General features: G+C 46.9%; 1 protein-coding gene across 1 annotated transcript in view; it reads left to right on the top strand.

The window, feature by feature from the left end:
- The first annotated feature begins 342 nt into the window (after nt 1–342).
- Ptgfrn (prostaglandin F2 receptor inhibitor) overlaps nt 343–16,686 on the top strand; it is a 73,047-nt gene continuing 56,703 nt past the window's right edge. The window contains exon 1 of the mRNA XM_046458297.2: nt 343–474. Within this exon, the coding sequence (XP_046314253.1) occupies nt 426–474 (49 nt within the window). The 5' untranslated portion in view covers nt 343–425. The remainder of the gene's footprint in view (nt 475–16,686) is intronic.

Here is a 16,686-nt window from a genome sequence, read left to right as displayed (position 1 = left end):
CGCCGTCGCCTCCCCTTTAAGCGGGTGGCCCCGGCGTCTCCTCCGTTACCTGGAGCGGGGAGGGGCTTGGGAAAGTTTGTGTTTGTTGCTGGCAAAGCGCCGGATGGGAGGCGCGGGCGGGCGCTGCGGTCCTTCCCTTTGGCTTTCGGGAAGCGGTCGGGGCTGTACACTGGGATCGGCGGGGCCAGCTCCCGGGGCCGGCCGTCTGGCGGAGGGAGGGAAGGAAGGAGGCGGGAGGGAGCGAGCCGAGCCAGGGGCGCACGTACGCCCCAGCGCTGGGATTTCTCGGCTCGCGAGGAGAGCGGAGCAGGCGCGCGGCCCAGCGGAGGAGCGCTGACTCTGGAGCAGCCGGAGCTGGAGGAGGAGGAGGAGGAGAGGCGGCGGGGAAGGAGGAGGAGGGGGAGACTCGCTCCCGCCCTGCGAGCATGGGGCGCCTGGCGCCGAGGCCGCTGCTGCTGGCGCTCCTGTCGCTGGGTAAGTGAGCGTGGGGCTCGGCGGGACGCGGGGCACCGGCGGGGCCCCGTGGGGATCGGCGGGGCGCGGCTGCAGCGCGCGGCCTGGGGCGCAGAGGGTGCCCTGGCAGCTCCCGGGAGACCCGGGTGCGCGGGCGGCCCGGGCGGGGAGCGGCTGCGGGGCCGCCCCGAGCCCGGTGCCCAGCGGCCCGGCCCCGCGCGGGGTGCAAAGAGCCTCTCCGCCAGGCCGAGCCTCGCCCCCCACATGTGCCGGGGGAGTGGCCGGTGGCCCGCGGTCCCCCAGCTCTCTCTACCTGTTGGCCGCCGGGAGCCCGGCTCACCTTGAACTCCCGGCCCCGGAAGGTGCCCGCGGTCCCGGCCCGCGTCCCCAGCCTGAGAGCGGAAATGTGAGCCTTTGATACGCCCCGCCATAGCCGCCCCTGGCCGATTGCTCTTCACACGCGCGAGCCCTCGCTGGGTAGCCTTTCCAGGGAAGCGAGAGAATCCAGCAACTTCCTTCCACGAAGGTCACGGGATGGCCCAGAGCGTTACAATGACAATCGGTGTGCGGTCCCTGCCGTCATTTTTGTCGTGGCTGAATCTCCTGCCTCAGTCTTGTCTTAGCTTTTCTTGAAGCTGCCTAGCCTCACGTTTATACACAAAGACCCAAGTGCCTAGCTTTTCCAACTTTTTCTACCTGTTACTTTGCCCCCCACCCCCCCACCCCCACTGTCCCTAGCTTTTCACCTTCTGGAAACCCGCGGTGGCTCTTGATGGACCAGCGCCCTCCCTCCCCCCACTGAAGGAATCATTCATGAATTTTTTTTTTCTCTCTCCATTTTCCATTCAGTCTATACACAGTCACCATCTCCACATAGATACACATGATGATCTTAACCAGCTAAGGGAATATGTTTGTTAAGTGTCCACCAAGGTACTGGAGGGCGGGCCCTTAAATGCTTTGATATTTTTGGGGTCACTATATATGTGTCAACCAGGACAAGCTGAATCCTGAGACCTGGTCACAGGTTCTCTGCCAATCCCCTAGAGAAGTCAGATCTGAATCTTTGCAGAGCACGTGGTGCTGTCTGTCCCCAGCCAGGCCCCATCTGCACTGCAGGGTTAAGTGACTACTGTGTATTTTATGCAGAGGGTCCCAGTGATGGCCTTCCACACCACTTCCCTCCTGCTGGCCCTAGGGCCCAGCCCCCTGATTGCTGCAGCCAGTAAGCCAGACTTTCTAGCTGCTTTTGTGTTCTTCCTCCACCTGGGAGGTGTTTTCTCAAACTCACTCCCTCAGAGAGCTCATCCAGCCACATTGCTTGAGATGCAACCCATCTTCAGGAAGCTTCTGGATCTTCCTCTTAGTTTTGTAGCATCTCCCCTGTGGTTCACCATCCTGGTGCTTTTAATCTTTCCTGCACTCTGGTTCCCTTGTAAGTTCCACATTTGTTGCACATTGCTGGCCATAGTTCACACAGTTTAATTGACTTATGTGTCTGCTGTCAAGCAGGGCCATGACCCATGGCTGCACATGAGATACACTGCACTACTCTAGGAGCTCCTGTTCATCATAGTTTATGTGAACGACTCTCCCTAGAGTTGGGCAGTTCACAGCTCGCACATCAGTCAAAAGGGTGCGGTGAGGTAGAAAGTTTGAAAAGAATGCCTTTGAGTAACTGGGGCATGGGAGAAAAAGGGAGAGTGGGCAGAAAGAGACTGGCAAAAATAAAATGTAAGTGGGAAAGCAGAGCTTTGGGAAATCTTGATTGTACCCTAGTTTATCCTGCCCTGGTTAGGTGTCTCATGTTAACTACTCCAGGAATTTGTGGTGTCTCTAGCCAATGCCTTTTTGCCAATGGTTCTCTGAACTGTTGGTGTTCCACCTGTCAACTCTGACTCTCAGTATTTCCTGTGCTTTGGTCTCAGCTTGACCTCTGGAAAGGTTTTTTTAACACCTTTCTAGCCCTGTACTTATCCTGAAATGTAATACATTGATAAGCACAATCATCTTCCTCCAGTGTTGCAGCCTTCATAGAATCTTGGTGTCACTGTTCTCTGTGACCTTCACCTTCACACTATCTCTCATTATTATTATTATTTTTTTTTTCCTGTAGCACAGGATCAAGCTGCTTCCTATCCTTCTGGTTTCTCTAACCACAGTTTTAGTCCAGGTCCTGGAGGTTCCCACCTAGGTAATTTCTGACATCCTTTCCCCCCAGCCTCCCTTCTAAGTTCATTGTTTTCCTAAAAGATCTTTTTTTTTTTAATCCACTTTTTCTCTTCATTTCCTTATGATTTTCTGCTAGGGAGGGGCTGACCCTTGTGTTCTCTCCCCTCCGGTCTTCTCTCTGGTTCAGACATGTCATTCTAAGTGACTCATTTGCTCTTCTTTGCATAGGATATATAGAATATCTTGTTTATGTATCTCCTTTTTTTGCTTGAAACTCACTTCTTCCATGAAGCTTTCCCAGCGAAGCCTACCTTAGCAGGACCTCACCAGTACCACTCAGCTTCCTGTGGCAGCTGTTCACTTCTCTTCACTGTGTCTGAGTTGTCTTGTCCATCCGTCCAGCTTGGCATCTCTTGAGTGCTCCCTTTGTCTATAATAGTGTGTTCAGTACTGGGTGTCCCAGACAAATAACCAAGACAGCTTCTCACTGAGTGAGTGGTTGGTGGGCTGCGGGGGGAGTGCACAGATGATAAAACAACTAACTACCAGACAGAATGAGATGCCCCAGTAGAAACCAAGTGCTGGTAGGAAGCAAGGAAGAGGATGATTAATTTTGACTTGGGGGTTGGGGTTGCTTTTGCTGAAGAGGTGACATTTGAGCTGAGCCTTGAGGATAATTAGAATTTTGAAAGAAAGGATAGAAGAGCATTCTGGGCTCTGGGGAAAAGCGTAAAGAGTGGATGAGTGAAAGTGCATGATTCACTCAGAAGCGGCGCATGAGTTCCATGTAATGAGGTTCTGGAGGATTAGGAAAAAGGGGAAGTAAATTGTAAGATGGGTTTGGGGTAGATGCTGGAGGCTTTGCTTACTGTGCTGAGAAGACTAGGTTGTAAGGGGTGGATTTATTGGCTCCTGGGTGCTGCCAGGCAGCCTGTGTTATTTCACTGGTTGTAACTGTCTGTCCCCTGTCTAAATCCCTACCCTAATTATATCCCCTAGGGGCAGGGACCATGTGGTCTTGCTCACTGTTCTGTCCTATTACTAATAGGGCATATAACACATAGTGGGTTCTTGATAAATATTGGCCAACTGAATATATATGAATAGATATGTCTTTATATTTATCTTTTTAGTAATAGGTGGACACATACCTTTATTTTATTTTTATGTGGTGCTGAGGATTGAACCCAGTGCGTCATGGGTGCTAGGTGAGCACTCTACCTCTGAGCCACAATCCCAGCCCCATAGATATATCTTTTTATCTGTGGATATGAGTAGCCATTAAAAGTTTGCCAGGTGAGATTAACGCAACAGGGGGATGATGTTTGAGGAGGATAAATCCTCAACTAGTATACAGTGTGAATTGGAGGGGGGAAGGGCTGGAGATTGTGGACGGGAATTCTGTTCATGTCTATTTAAATTTTATTTGTTTTTTTTTCAGCAAATCCATTGAAATATTTTTTAAAATGACAAAAAACATTACATCTATATTTTAAAATTCAAATACTACAGGAGAGTATTATATTAGTTAGGAAAACTAAACTGCTCTACCAAATAAACTCAAAGATTAGACGTTCAAACAGTGTGTCTTCTATAACAGTGTCCACAGGATGCTTCAGAGAGTAGGCTTCGGGGGGACTCTGTTCCACACAGTTGTTGTGGCACCAGGCTGGTGGCAGTTCTGCTATCTCCAGCCCATGATTTCATCACTACTGTGGTCCCACAAAGGAAACAGCATGTAGTAGAATATGTGGCCGCTTCATGGGCCAAGCTTGGAAATGGCACCATCATTTCTGCATATATTCTGTGGGAAGGAATTTAGTTCCATCTCACACTAGCTGCAAGGGAAGCTGGGAGATGTGGAGAAGCCTGGCAGCCATATGCCAGCTACTGGGGGAGAAAGGAGGAACGAATTTAGGGGGATAGCTCGCTGTCGCTGTGTCAGTTATAAGGGATATAAAATGAGAAACGCACTCATCCTGCCTAGCCATAGACACTTTTGTATAACATATGTGTGTTATATCTCTGTACACTGATTTTTTTTTTTTTTTTCAATGCTGAGGATTAAGCCCAGGGCCTTGTTCTCTACCACTGAGCCTCATCCCCAGCCCTTTTCTTTTCCCATAGCTTCTGGATAGGACTGCACCTAGGAGGCCCCAGATAATAATAGGTAAGTTATAAACTGCATATCAAGTGTTGGGCTCTTACGTATATATTCTGTCACTTATTTTTTCACAGCAACAAATTTGCAAAAAGTGAACATTATTTTCTCCTTATTTTAGATGAGGAAACCAATGCCTAGAAAAAGTTAAATAACTTGCCCAATTGCATAAAACGATACAGCAGAGCCAGAATTTGATCTCAGGATCCTACTCTGTCTCTGTGAAGGAGAAGCTGATCCATGTTCACACAACCTTGTGCCGTGTATTGCTAGAGATTAATGTAGGCAAAAAAGGATGATAGTGGTTTGCAAGCAAGAATGCAACTAAAACTAAGATCTGGGGTGATCAGGCAGTTCCCGAAGGAAGTGGCAGTGCCAGCATGCACCTCTTGGGTGCCATACCTGCAACCTCTAGCAGGTCACTACACCTGCTCTGAGAAAAGGAAGCATGGCAGGAGAAAGAGGGCTCACAGGAGAACCCTAGTGAATGCATCCAGCTTCTCAGTCTTTGAAGTGCTGTGGCCTTCAGAGATTCCTTGGCACTCATTTTAGCCTTGTTAACAGAATTCCTGTATCTGCCAAGCTGATTAATGCCTGCCCTGGCTATAATTATTCTTTTTAGCCTGCTGAATAGGATCTCTGGTTGTCAGTGATCATTCCTTACAAGGCAGTCGGGCTAGTCGGCGTTTATATGGCTATTTTGTTTTAGTGATGGGCTGCTGGGCTGATTTCCCCCCATAGATTGAATGCACATTTTCATATTGGCACTGTGTCTGGCAGTTAAATAAGGTGTGGGCTTGTCTGTTGGTGTGTGTCTGCATCTCACTTTATCAAATGAAGTTGAGGGGGAAGCTGTCAGGGGCAGTTCATAGCTATTCAGTTTAATTGCATTGGTTTCTTAAGGCAGGGTTGCAAGGCCATTTGACTCTGCTTTGGGAAAATAACTTGCACTGGCAAAAATTCTTCATAATTTATCTTTTGGAAAAGGCGATGTGCTGCAGTTGGCACAGTCAGTGGTTTTTTTAGATTTTGGAATATTTTTCTCCACACCAACTGTAGTCTTTGGGAAGCAACAGAATTAGACCCAGTGGTTAATGCTGTCGCCTACCGGCAGTGTGATTTCCAGTAGACAAGAGATAATGGCACAGTGTGTGTGTTTGTTCTTCGAATGCTTATTTCTCCAAGTGTTTGTGATAGATTGTAAAGTCACTGAATGTCATGATTGAAGTTTAAGTATGATGAACCGGGCTTCACACCTTTTAAAGCAACTAGATCACAAGAGCATTTTCATCACTTGGACTGTTTTGGGGAAGTAGAGTGGAGTACTGTGGCTAGTGCTGTTCTGTCCTGGATGAATTTGGCTCCAAACAGTGAGGAGAAGAGTTGAATCCTATTGAAATAGAGGCAGCTTTCAGTCAGACGGGTTACTTCTCAGACCTTAAAAGTAACACCAAGCCACGGATGTTCTAAGAATGGCTCTTCCTCATTCTTATTTAGAGCTGGGCTCGGCCAGCGCTTTCCTGCTTGTTGGCTGTGGTAAAGGATGCCCCATGGGATTCAGGTAGGTTACAGGTATATCATTAGACTATACCTTCAGCTCCTAGAGCCCAGGAGTCAGAGGCAGCCTCTAAATCTGAAAGTTAGTTACCCAGGGAGCTGTACAGGTAGTATGACTGCCTGCATGTGCTGTGATTGATGAAGGTTGGCAGTTGTCTCTTTCACTGGGTGAACCCTACCTTGGGATGGACTGAAGGTGGAAGCTGAGAAGCTTAGTGGCAGTGTGAACCGCTCATCTATCCATTCAGCAGTTACTGGGCCAGTGCCTACGACTATGGGCCAAGCACTGTTCCGAGTGTTGGGAATTCTGCAGTGAACAGAGCAGAGCAGACTCAGATCTGCCCTTGAAGGGTGGGACCAGATGCTGGATGTGTGCTGGGGGCCATCTTCAGAAAGAGGATGGCTGAAACAAGGGTTGAGGGAAGATTCTTGGGAATGCCATCATTAGGAGATAGGAACTGGGTGGGCAAGTTCTGCAAGGAATAGTCAGAGGGGCGAGAAGAGAGCCAGGAGAGCACCCTGCGGAAAGCCAAGCAGAGATGGTGGGGAGTGGACTTGCTAAAGAGAGGTTGGCCACATGCTGCTGGAAAACCCAAAGGGTAAATGCAGAGAAGACCTCTTGGATTTGGACACTGAGGTTCAAGCAAATAGTAGAGGAGGAAGGAACATCACACTAGCTCAGGAATAAGTGGGGGTGGGGATGGAACTCTGAGTCAGAGACTGTCACCCATTTTCAAGTGCTGCAAGTAGAAGACCATGGTGAGGGTGGTAGCTTGGGGGCACCGCAGGAGCAGACTGACGTGGACAGGGTCCAAGAGACTCCTGCCTGAGCAAGGGCCACTGTAGTGGAGTGGGAGTCCACTAGAGTCTAGTGGAGGGACAGGCTGGATGGCTGCTGGATGTGGGTATACTCTAGAGAAAGGGGATAGTGGGACAAGAGCTCAAATAGAGGCTTTGGTCTTGGAGGATCTGAGAAGAGGGAAGGGAGAGGTGGAGGGGTGATTTGGAGGGAACAGTGTGGTGTGCAGTGCACATGCCACAGTGCCGTCAGCCCAGTGGTCCTGCAGTCCCAGACATGCTTGGTAGTGGTCATCTGAATGTCTGCTTCCTCCTGGCACACCTTTAAAGTTGACCCCAGGACCTCCCTGGCTGTCATCTTCCATGTGGATTAGTGGAATTAGCTTACTCCCTGATAGTTGCTTTTAGGTCTCTGCGGTTGGGCAGAGTCTCCAGCACCAGGACTCTGTCCTGTTTGATTATCCATCTTCTTCCCATCCACATCAGCTAGGAAGACTTCAGTAATTTGTATTATAGATAAATGATTACATGTGTGTTTAAAAAAAAACATTTCTTTTTTTTTTTTTTTAAGTGTTTCTATTCTTTATGTTCCTCCCACTCCCATCCCAACTCTGCAATGAAATATATAAAGAAAAAATAGGACTTTGGTTCTGGAATTGGCCTTCTGCTTGAATCCTGCCTTCCAGCAGTGTGAATCTTGACAGGATTTTCCACCTCTTTGAACCTCACTTATGACCTCTGTGAAATGGGAAGAATACCTCTCTTGAGGATTGTCATGAAGATTAAAAATAATATTTCTAGTCAAATGAAAACATTAAACAATGAATGTAAATTCCTAGTGTGGTCTGGGGACCAACAGCATCATAGTCCCTGGTGGATTCTCAGGGCTCAATCCAACCTGCTGAATCAGAGGCTGCGTTTGAACAGGCTCCCCAGGAGTTCAAACACATGCCAAAGTTTACTGCGGAGCAAGTGTGCTAGGGAGGAACCGTATGTGCAAACCTAGTCCACAATCTGTGCTTGCCACACAGATTACTTGGTGGCCTGGGCTTTTCAGTGAGTACTGATGCAAAAGCCATGGTAACAGGCAGTGCTAGAGGGGAGTGGACTAGGGCTGGGCTCCATGGGAATGTGGCAGACTTTCAGTTCGCAGTGAAAGATGGGTAGGTTAGGTCTGTGGTAGAGGCCATCAGTTGTTTTTGTGGCTTTATTTATCAAGTTTGGCACCTAGGAGAGATGACGTGTCTTTCCATGGAAGACAGTGGAGAGATAAGGGATGAAGGAATCTAGTTGCTGATGAGAATGACATAGAAGATTGGCCAAGGAGTGCAGATGGGACCAGCAGCTTTGTGAGGCTTCAAGACTTGGTACATCTGCAGGTTTCGAAGACCGGAACACATGATGAGGGTCAAGAAGCAGATGTAGAGGCTCAAGAGAGGAGGTGGTCCAAAAAGGTAGGAGGTGGGGTCAAAAGAGGTAACATGATAATTCAGCGTTTGGAAGTGGAAGTTCAGATAGGCAGGCTGGCCAGTAGTTAAACAGCACTTGATTCAGGGCCTTTCTGCTACTTTGGCCAGTTTAGCTCTATATCAGACTGGGTTGGGCCCAAATGGATTAGGAGACAGGTGTGACTTTTTCGAAGCATTAGTTCCAGATTTTGCAGGTAAAGTGGTAACCTGTGACTAAGATGAATTAGGGTCTGGGGAGCAGGTGTGCTAGGGAAGAGCCATATAAAAATCATTTCTTTCCTAAAAAAGAAAAAGAAATCTTTTTACCTTTTATATAGCATTTATTTTGTGCCAGGCACTGCACTTTGCATGTGTTGACTCATTTAGTAGGTTTCATAACCCCATGAGGTGGGTAACGCTATTACCTCTGGTGGATAGTGAGGGAGTTGAGGCACTGTGAAATAACCTGGTCAAGGTCACATAGTAAGTGGCAGAGCTGCCAGGACTAAAACCCAGACAGTCTGGCTCCAGTCTGGGCACTTGCCCACAGTGGACTCTTCTGCCCTGCCCTTCTGTGTGAGACTCAATCACTCAGAGTCAAAATGTATCTTTGCAAACATGGGAAGGAATTGATACAATTAGCTAAAGTGTGATAACATTTGTTTCCTTGTCTTTTAAGATGTGAGGCTTGGATTCTGGCTCCAGTTCTTCCATTCAGTAGTTTCCTGACCTTGAAGAAGATGCTGACTAGTTCTTTGCCCCTGTAGAATAAGGACTAGTCTAGCCATCCTGAAGGTCTCCCGTTCCATCTCCAGAATTCTGTGAGCCTTGCTGACCCCTGCTGTTGGCCATATGGGCTTCTAGGTGGGGCCTGGCTTTCCTGGCTCCAGGCCCATCTTCCTGAGCACTCTTCAGGTCTACAGCCTGTGCCTGTTGTCTCTCACCTGCCTAGCACCTCTCCACCACCAGGCTGGCAGTGCCTCCTAGGGATCTGGGAAGTATTTGCTATTCTGCCCTTGTATCAGCAATTACTTCCTCATTCCAGCCCATTTCCTTTGCTGAGAAACTGGGCATCTTTCTCTGTGGTTCCCCAGGGTATGAGGTGTCCCCACCACCACGCTAACTGGGCTTCCAGATAGACTTCTAGGCAAGACACAGAAACAATAAAGCCAACAAGGCATTTCTAGATGGACAGGCTGTTTCTTACAGTTACTCATCTTTTGTGTGCATCCAAGTTGTGATTGAGGGTGTCAGCCCTGTGTAAATTGGGGTTGAGCATCACGTCTCTGTCCTCATAAATGTGACTTGTGTTTTCTACCACCTTTAGCCTTTCAGTCTGGGAAGGAGCCTGGTTGCTGGCTCTGCTCCACAGGTTGTCCTTTCCTAGCACAATGCAGACTTGAGAGAAGAGACGCAGACCTCTTTAGATGTGTCTAAATATTGACACCACTTTGGATTTTACACTCTTCCTGAAGTACCTTTCAGGAGAGCTGAAGTTCAGGCTTCTCCAATCAATAGTCTTAATTGGCTGAGAAATAGGTTCTAGCATTTGGGGACTTACTTTCTTTTCCTTGGTCTGAATGTGAAAGTTCAAAATAATGCTGAATACCATCCTGGCTAGCAGGATAACTTCTAGAAAACCAGGGTATTTGTTGGTAGGGACCTCTGTTTCTGACCTCAGTCCTTGTTGCGTCAGGGCTGCTGCCCAGCCCTCCCTGGCCACATTGAGGTGTTATTGGTGGTGCTGCCAAAACCAGTGATAGGATCTAATTTGCTTGTATGCAGGTGTTTTTGAGGCTTACCTAGAGCTCTCTAGGAGTGAATTCTGGGCTGAGTTTTAAGTAGCTTGTTATCATGTGCCATTCCAGAGGTCAAAGGGTACATGGTGCTTTATAAATTCATTGTCCCTGCACGGTGTACCAAGAACAGCATATTATCTGACTTGATGTCTGTCCAGGATGCTGCCAGTTTGCTTTTGTTGCAGTGAGGAGTTTAAAAAAAAAAAAAAAAAAAAAAAACACTTTTGGCACAACTATTTCTTTTTCCATTTTCTGAAAGCTGGCACATCCAAATGTTTTCTTATTTATTCGAAGACATTACAGTCCATCATCTTTGCTTGAAATCCATACAGTAAATTCCAAGTTAAGTCCATGATGCCTAAGCCAGAGCCTGGTACCTGGTGGGCACTTAGGCTACAGTCTATGTGAACATGGTTTGTGAACCTTGGAGGAGCAAGTCTGTGCCCAACTTTTACTCTGCTCTGAAATATGAGATGATCCTACTTTTCCTTGTGGTCTTATCTTATAGTACTTAAGCAGCACTTGGGGAATATTTACCATGCTTCTGACACTGGGAGATTACAAAGGAATTAGGAAATGGAGTCCAAAATAGAAACAGAACAGTTCCATTTGGACAGCAGAATGGATCAGAGGTGCTTTTTAAGGGTCTGAGTGAGTTATAAGATCACTGTGCATATGGGGCTGTCAGAACTATAGGAATGAAACTGAGGCCAGGGACTGTTACTCTGGAAAAGCTCCATAGAGCAGGTGGGCTCTCTGGCAGAGAGCCAGGAGCAGGAAAGGCATTTCAGGTATCAAAATGACCAGTGCAGTTTCTCAGGGGTGGGAGTAGATGAAAGTGTCCAGGTTGGTGTCCCATTTGGGAATCAGATGACTTAAGCTGAATAAATAAGAGAGACCTCGGGGAATAATTGGATATTAAATTCTGGGGAGAGGAGCTGGTGGAGAGGAAGAATGTGGCCAAAGTCACCCTGAAAGGTGTTGGCAGCCTCATCAGCGCCCACAGAGCAGCTTGGAGCTGCATGCACACCACTGGTGAGGTCTGTTGGGGTTTGCAGGAAGCAAGGCTGCTAAATTAAGGTGATAAGTCAGGCCATAATCCTATTTTGGGTTGTTTCTTCCAAGGAAAACAGCTCACAAAACAATTACTGATGTTCCCCTTAGGTAGTTTATCAGAGCATTTCTTCAAAGGACTATCATCTGATAATAGACACAGACAAGTTTTAGAGGAAGGATAGGGAATTTTAGTTGGTGTTCTACGGAAACAAGGTTTATGCAATCATGTGGTTCATTCTTCAGAGTCCCACTTTAATAACCATTTATGCCACAAACAAGTTTCAGCTCAAACATCAGTATGAGTCCCAGAAAGCCTGGTGTGCTACCTAGCACATAAGTAACTGGGGAAGCTACCTCCATTAGGGCATCTCTGGAGTGTCACAGAGGCAGCAAAGTGGCATATGCTGCCCAGGGGACCCTCCGGGACCAGCACTGAGCTCATTTACACCTCGGACACAAAGGTAATCAGCATGTGCCAGGATCTAAGTCCTAAGAAAGCCACAATGATAAGGCAGGGTCTGTTCCTGTCGGTAGGTTCCTTTAAGGTGTTTGGGCCTCCAACAAGTATGAAAACTCAGCACATAATCAAGCTTTGGTGAGTCCTTGCAATTTTCCCCAAGCATCCCTCCCCCCCATGCCCTTAGAAATGACTATACAATATATATAACACATTGCCCTTCTTTGGTTTATGTATTTGTCTTCAAGTTATTTCTGGTTGATTCTTTGGGTCTTGAGGGAAGCCTCACTTCACCAAGATGAAAATACTTTTGGACCCTTGGATGGAGTGCTGCTACCTGTAGCATGGGCCAGCCTGCGTCAGGCCTCTGTCATGGCTGTCATGGATCCACATACCTTTGGAACCCAGCCACCAGTTTACAATGACCAATGTCTCAGGATGGGTGCCTGTCTCACCCTGGATGACTATAACAAATATGTCTGGGTTCACTGATCTTGGATCTTTGAATGATTGAATTGATTTATGTGGTTAGAAAACAATGGAAGCCAGACCTGGTGGTGCATGCCCATAATCCCAGCATCTTGAGAGCGGAGGCAGGAGGATCTCAAGTTTGAGCCCAGATTGGGCAACTTAGTGAGCCTCTGTCTCAAAGTAAAATTTAAAAGGGAACTGAAGAGGTCGCTTAGTGTTAGAGCACTTTCCTAGCATGCTTAAGGCTCTGAGTTCAATCCCCAGTAGTATGAGGACAAAAAAAGAAAGAAAAAGAAAAAACACTTATGTATTATATAATATATATTAATAGTACATAATAGACATGTAAAATACATATGTAATACATGACATAATATGTATATGAAATTGTAGGCCTTAACTCAGAAAAGGGTAGAAATGATCTGTGTGTCCTTACTACCTTTTGTATGTGTGCTTTTTATCTGTTTTTGTGACTACCATAATATTTCAGGAAGAATTGCCCATGACTTCATTTCTAAGAGACGTTTGTACAGTAAAGTAGGAGAAAATGGAATCCACACATGAAAAAGAAGGAAAGAAGAGATGAACTCCTCAGTACCATGAGAAAGAAAAGAAAAAAGAAAAAGGGATGAGAAAGTCTCCCTTCTCCTCCCTGTGGAATTTGTTTTTTCCTTGGTGGCTTGTGTGTAAGACGAAGGACTCGTGGGTTCTTATTCTTGCCTATTCTCTCCCTCCACCCATTCCTTCCTTTGTAGGATGGTCCATTCCAGAATGGCATCTGCTCCCTTCCTGGGCTTGGTCCTGATGTTCACAGTACAGAGAACTGGACGTCTTTAGTCTCAGCGCTTGCTCCAAGAGCCTCGTGGCGGGGTCGGTCCAGACCACAGACCACCTGCTTGTCCTCAGTGTTCCAGGAGCAGCCTGCTGAGTCCTGGCCCAGGCAGGGACAGTGGTGCTGCTCCTGCAGCATGCATCTCATCTCACTGCCTGGTTTACTGCTGTTAATTCTCTACCCGGTGCCAGGCCTTATTCTATAGCTTGGGCACATAAAAACATAGATGCAGTCCTTTGTCTCCGTAGCTGTCAGTTACATGTAGAGGAATGACATATACACAGGAAAAGACGTGGCATTAGAGAAGAATCCAAGCATTACTAGTTGGGAAAAAAAAAAAAGAACCCTGAAAGTTTAGAGAAAAGGAGGAGTGTTCTGGGCCACTTCAGACAGAGGTGCTTTTGCAGAAGAGGTATGCACCTCTATGTATGTAAGAATACGTACTGGTGCATGTATTTTTAAAGACTATAGTGCCATGTCTGGATTGAGAACCTTTCAGAGGGATCCAAATCATACAGGTATTTTGTCTTTCACTCACCCCAAAGAGGAGTGTTCATAAAATTGATAGTGGTGAAATTTGGGATTTGGAATATTGAAATTGTGTCACTTCCTGGGGTGCTGAGACCTAGTCCCTTGACTGTGCTGGATGTCATAATTGCTCCGAACATATGCCCTTCACTTTCCAGGATGAGCTTGGCAAAGAGCTTCTTTGAAAATGTATTAATGAGGGACTGTTTCTGAAATTAATAAGATTAAGTAACTCCGGTTAACCCACCTGGATGATGATGATGCAAAGGTCAATTCTGACTCTAAAATTCCAGAAGCTCATTGAGATAGGAGTGATCACAGTCATTATGACTCCAGGCCTGGAGCTGGGCTGGCGATGTGGTGACGAGCAGGGAGCCATCTGCCCCTTCCCGAGGCACACAGTCCAGCAAGGGAGGCAGACCAGCAAATAAGCTCAGGGATGATGGGGGAGCCGGCTCTCTGAACTCTGCCTGGGCTGGTGCGGAGGCTGGAGAAGGATCAGGAATGGTTTTAGCACCGTGAATTCATTTGAATTCATTAATTCTTGACTATCAGTAGTAATTTTTTTTTTTCTGGTGAGAACGAGTGGGTAATTTGTTTATTTTTTGTTGCTAGGATTCAACCCAGGAGCTTCTAGCATTCTAGGCAAGTGCTCTACCACTAAGCTACAGCCCTAGCCCTTTTTTATTTATTCAAAAGAACATGGTCTCTGAACCTGGGCTGGCCTGGAACTTGTGATTCTCCTGCTCCAGGCTTCAGTGTAGCTGGAATTACAGGCATGTTTATAGGTGCGTACGTCTGTGCTGGGCAGGTAGTTTGTTTTAGGCAGAGGGGAGAGTGTAGGGAAAGATATACTCCAATTTATAAAAGCATGTCTATTTTTTAAAATAATAATAATAATTTTAGCAGTAGATGGACATAGTAACTTTATTTATTTTTATGGATGCTGAGCATTGAACCCAGTGCCTCACACATGCTAGGCCAGCGCTCTACCACTGAGCCACAATTACAGCCCAAGCCTGTTGATTTTTAATGTATGAAGAAAAAAATTTTTTTTTCTTTTTTTTGCCTCTGGAGAGGAGGGTTCAATGGTAGGGTCTTTACAGAGAAAACCTTGGACTGGAGAGAAAGCCACATGATTTTGAAGAGTCTCCCATGTCACCGAAAGTAGTTGAACATGACACTCTAGCTGCCTGTCTACAAAGCTGCCACTGTCCCAGGAACACTGTCTGACGCTTGGCTGCAGGTTGGCTCAGCAGTTCATGTGATGATGTGGCTGTGCATATGGTAGGTGTGAGTAAAGAATTGCAGAACGAAGAAGAATTTTCATTCCTGTCAGATTGATGTAGTTAGTCTTAAGAGACATGTGAAACCAGAACCTACAGTCTTTCTCTACTCAGTTCCTGCAAGCTGTTTTAGTCAGCTTTTTCACTGCTATGACTAAAGGATGTGACCAGCACAACTGTAGGGGAGGAAAAGTTTATTTTCTCAAATATCGATGTGGTGAAATTTGTGATTTGGAATATTGAAATTGTGTCATGGTTTCATGTGTCATGTGTCATGGTCCAGAGAAGGCCGGCTCCATCCTCGGTGGTGGGGGGGGGGGGCTCGAGGTGAAGCTGAACATGATGGTGGGAGAGGGTGGTGGAGGAAGGCACCTCACATCATGGTGATGGAGAAGCAGATAGAGAGACTCCAGCTCCAGATACAAAATATAGACCCCATAACCACACCCCATTAACCACTTCCTCCAGCCACACCCCACCTGCCTCTAGTTACCACTCAGTGGGGATTAATTAATTACCATTGGGGATTAATTCACTGATTGGGTTAAGACTCTCACAGCCCAATCATTTCTCCTTTGAACCTTCTTGCATGGTCTCACATGTGAGCTATTGGGGGACGCCTCGCATCCAAACCACCACACCAGCCAGGCTATGACACTCCTTACTGAGCCTCATCTGGGAAGCTGAGCACAGATCCCACACGAGCCACAGTATATGGCAAGGCCTGTAAAGGTCAAGGGGAGGCTTCAGGTGTTGTTGAGGGATGAGGGATGGACAAGGCAAAGGACCAGCAGGAAAGGGAGATGGGACAAAGCTGTCCAGGGTAGGGGAGAGGAGAATTTCACCAGCAGTCATCTCAGGTGCCTTTCATGTCCAGATGCAAGTTTAAGCCCAGTGTAAATCCCCTGTTCTCTTTCAACTAGAGGCTCAGAGGAGGACCAGGTGTTCATACAGAATTTGGCAGGCTGTGTTGGCCAGTTTGTATAGGGAGAGGATTGAAAATGGCTGAGCGGTGAGGGATGCTGGGCAGTCCTTGGGCTTCTAGCAGCTGTTGATTTTATAGAATGCTCTAAAATAATCCTTATGGATAGATTGTGGCTCAGCCTTTTCTGTCTGTGGTTCTCGGACAGAGAATTGTTTAAATCATTTCATGTTTATTGAGTTATTTTGGTTGCTCATCAGTACCCACTGCCTCAAAGTGGTTTTTGCATCTTTTTTTTTTCCCCTAAATCATTATCATTTGGTCACATAACTTCTCGGAACCTCAGTTTCCTTATTTAATCCTCTCAAGGTTGAGTAGTAAATCTTGTGAACAGAATTTGCAAACTGTAAGGCAGTGCTATAAATATAAGGTGGTTTTTGTCAATTTCTAAGGGCATAGCAGTCTTCTTACTACTTTGGTTTGCTGTATCAGTTTGGGTTCCATCAGGGAAACAAAGCCTCAGTAAACACTATGGAGAGCCATTTATCAGAGGATTTGGGAAGGGGCTGGAGAAGCGAAGGCCTGAAAGGGGGAGTTTGGAGGATCAGGGAAAAGTCACGAGTCAGGCCCCCTGGGTGGGTGGACACATTGAAGCTTGCAGAGGAATCTGGAAGCCAGGTAGAGTGGGACCTCAAATGGGGGCTGGTATAAGGGTCTGAAGAAGGGCAATGGCCTTGTTCCTTACC

Source organism: Marmota monax, unplaced genomic scaffold (assembly GCF_021218885.2).
Source record: "Marmota monax isolate L192 unplaced genomic scaffold, Marmota_monax_Labrador192_F-V1.1 WCK01_AAM20220418_F8-fsc00087, whole genome shotgun sequence".
Lineage (NCBI taxonomy): Eukaryota > Metazoa > Chordata > Mammalia > Rodentia > Sciuridae > Marmota > Marmota monax.
The sequence above is the reverse complement of the archived record's forward strand: the minus strand, read 5'-3'. Positions and strand labels throughout refer to the sequence as shown.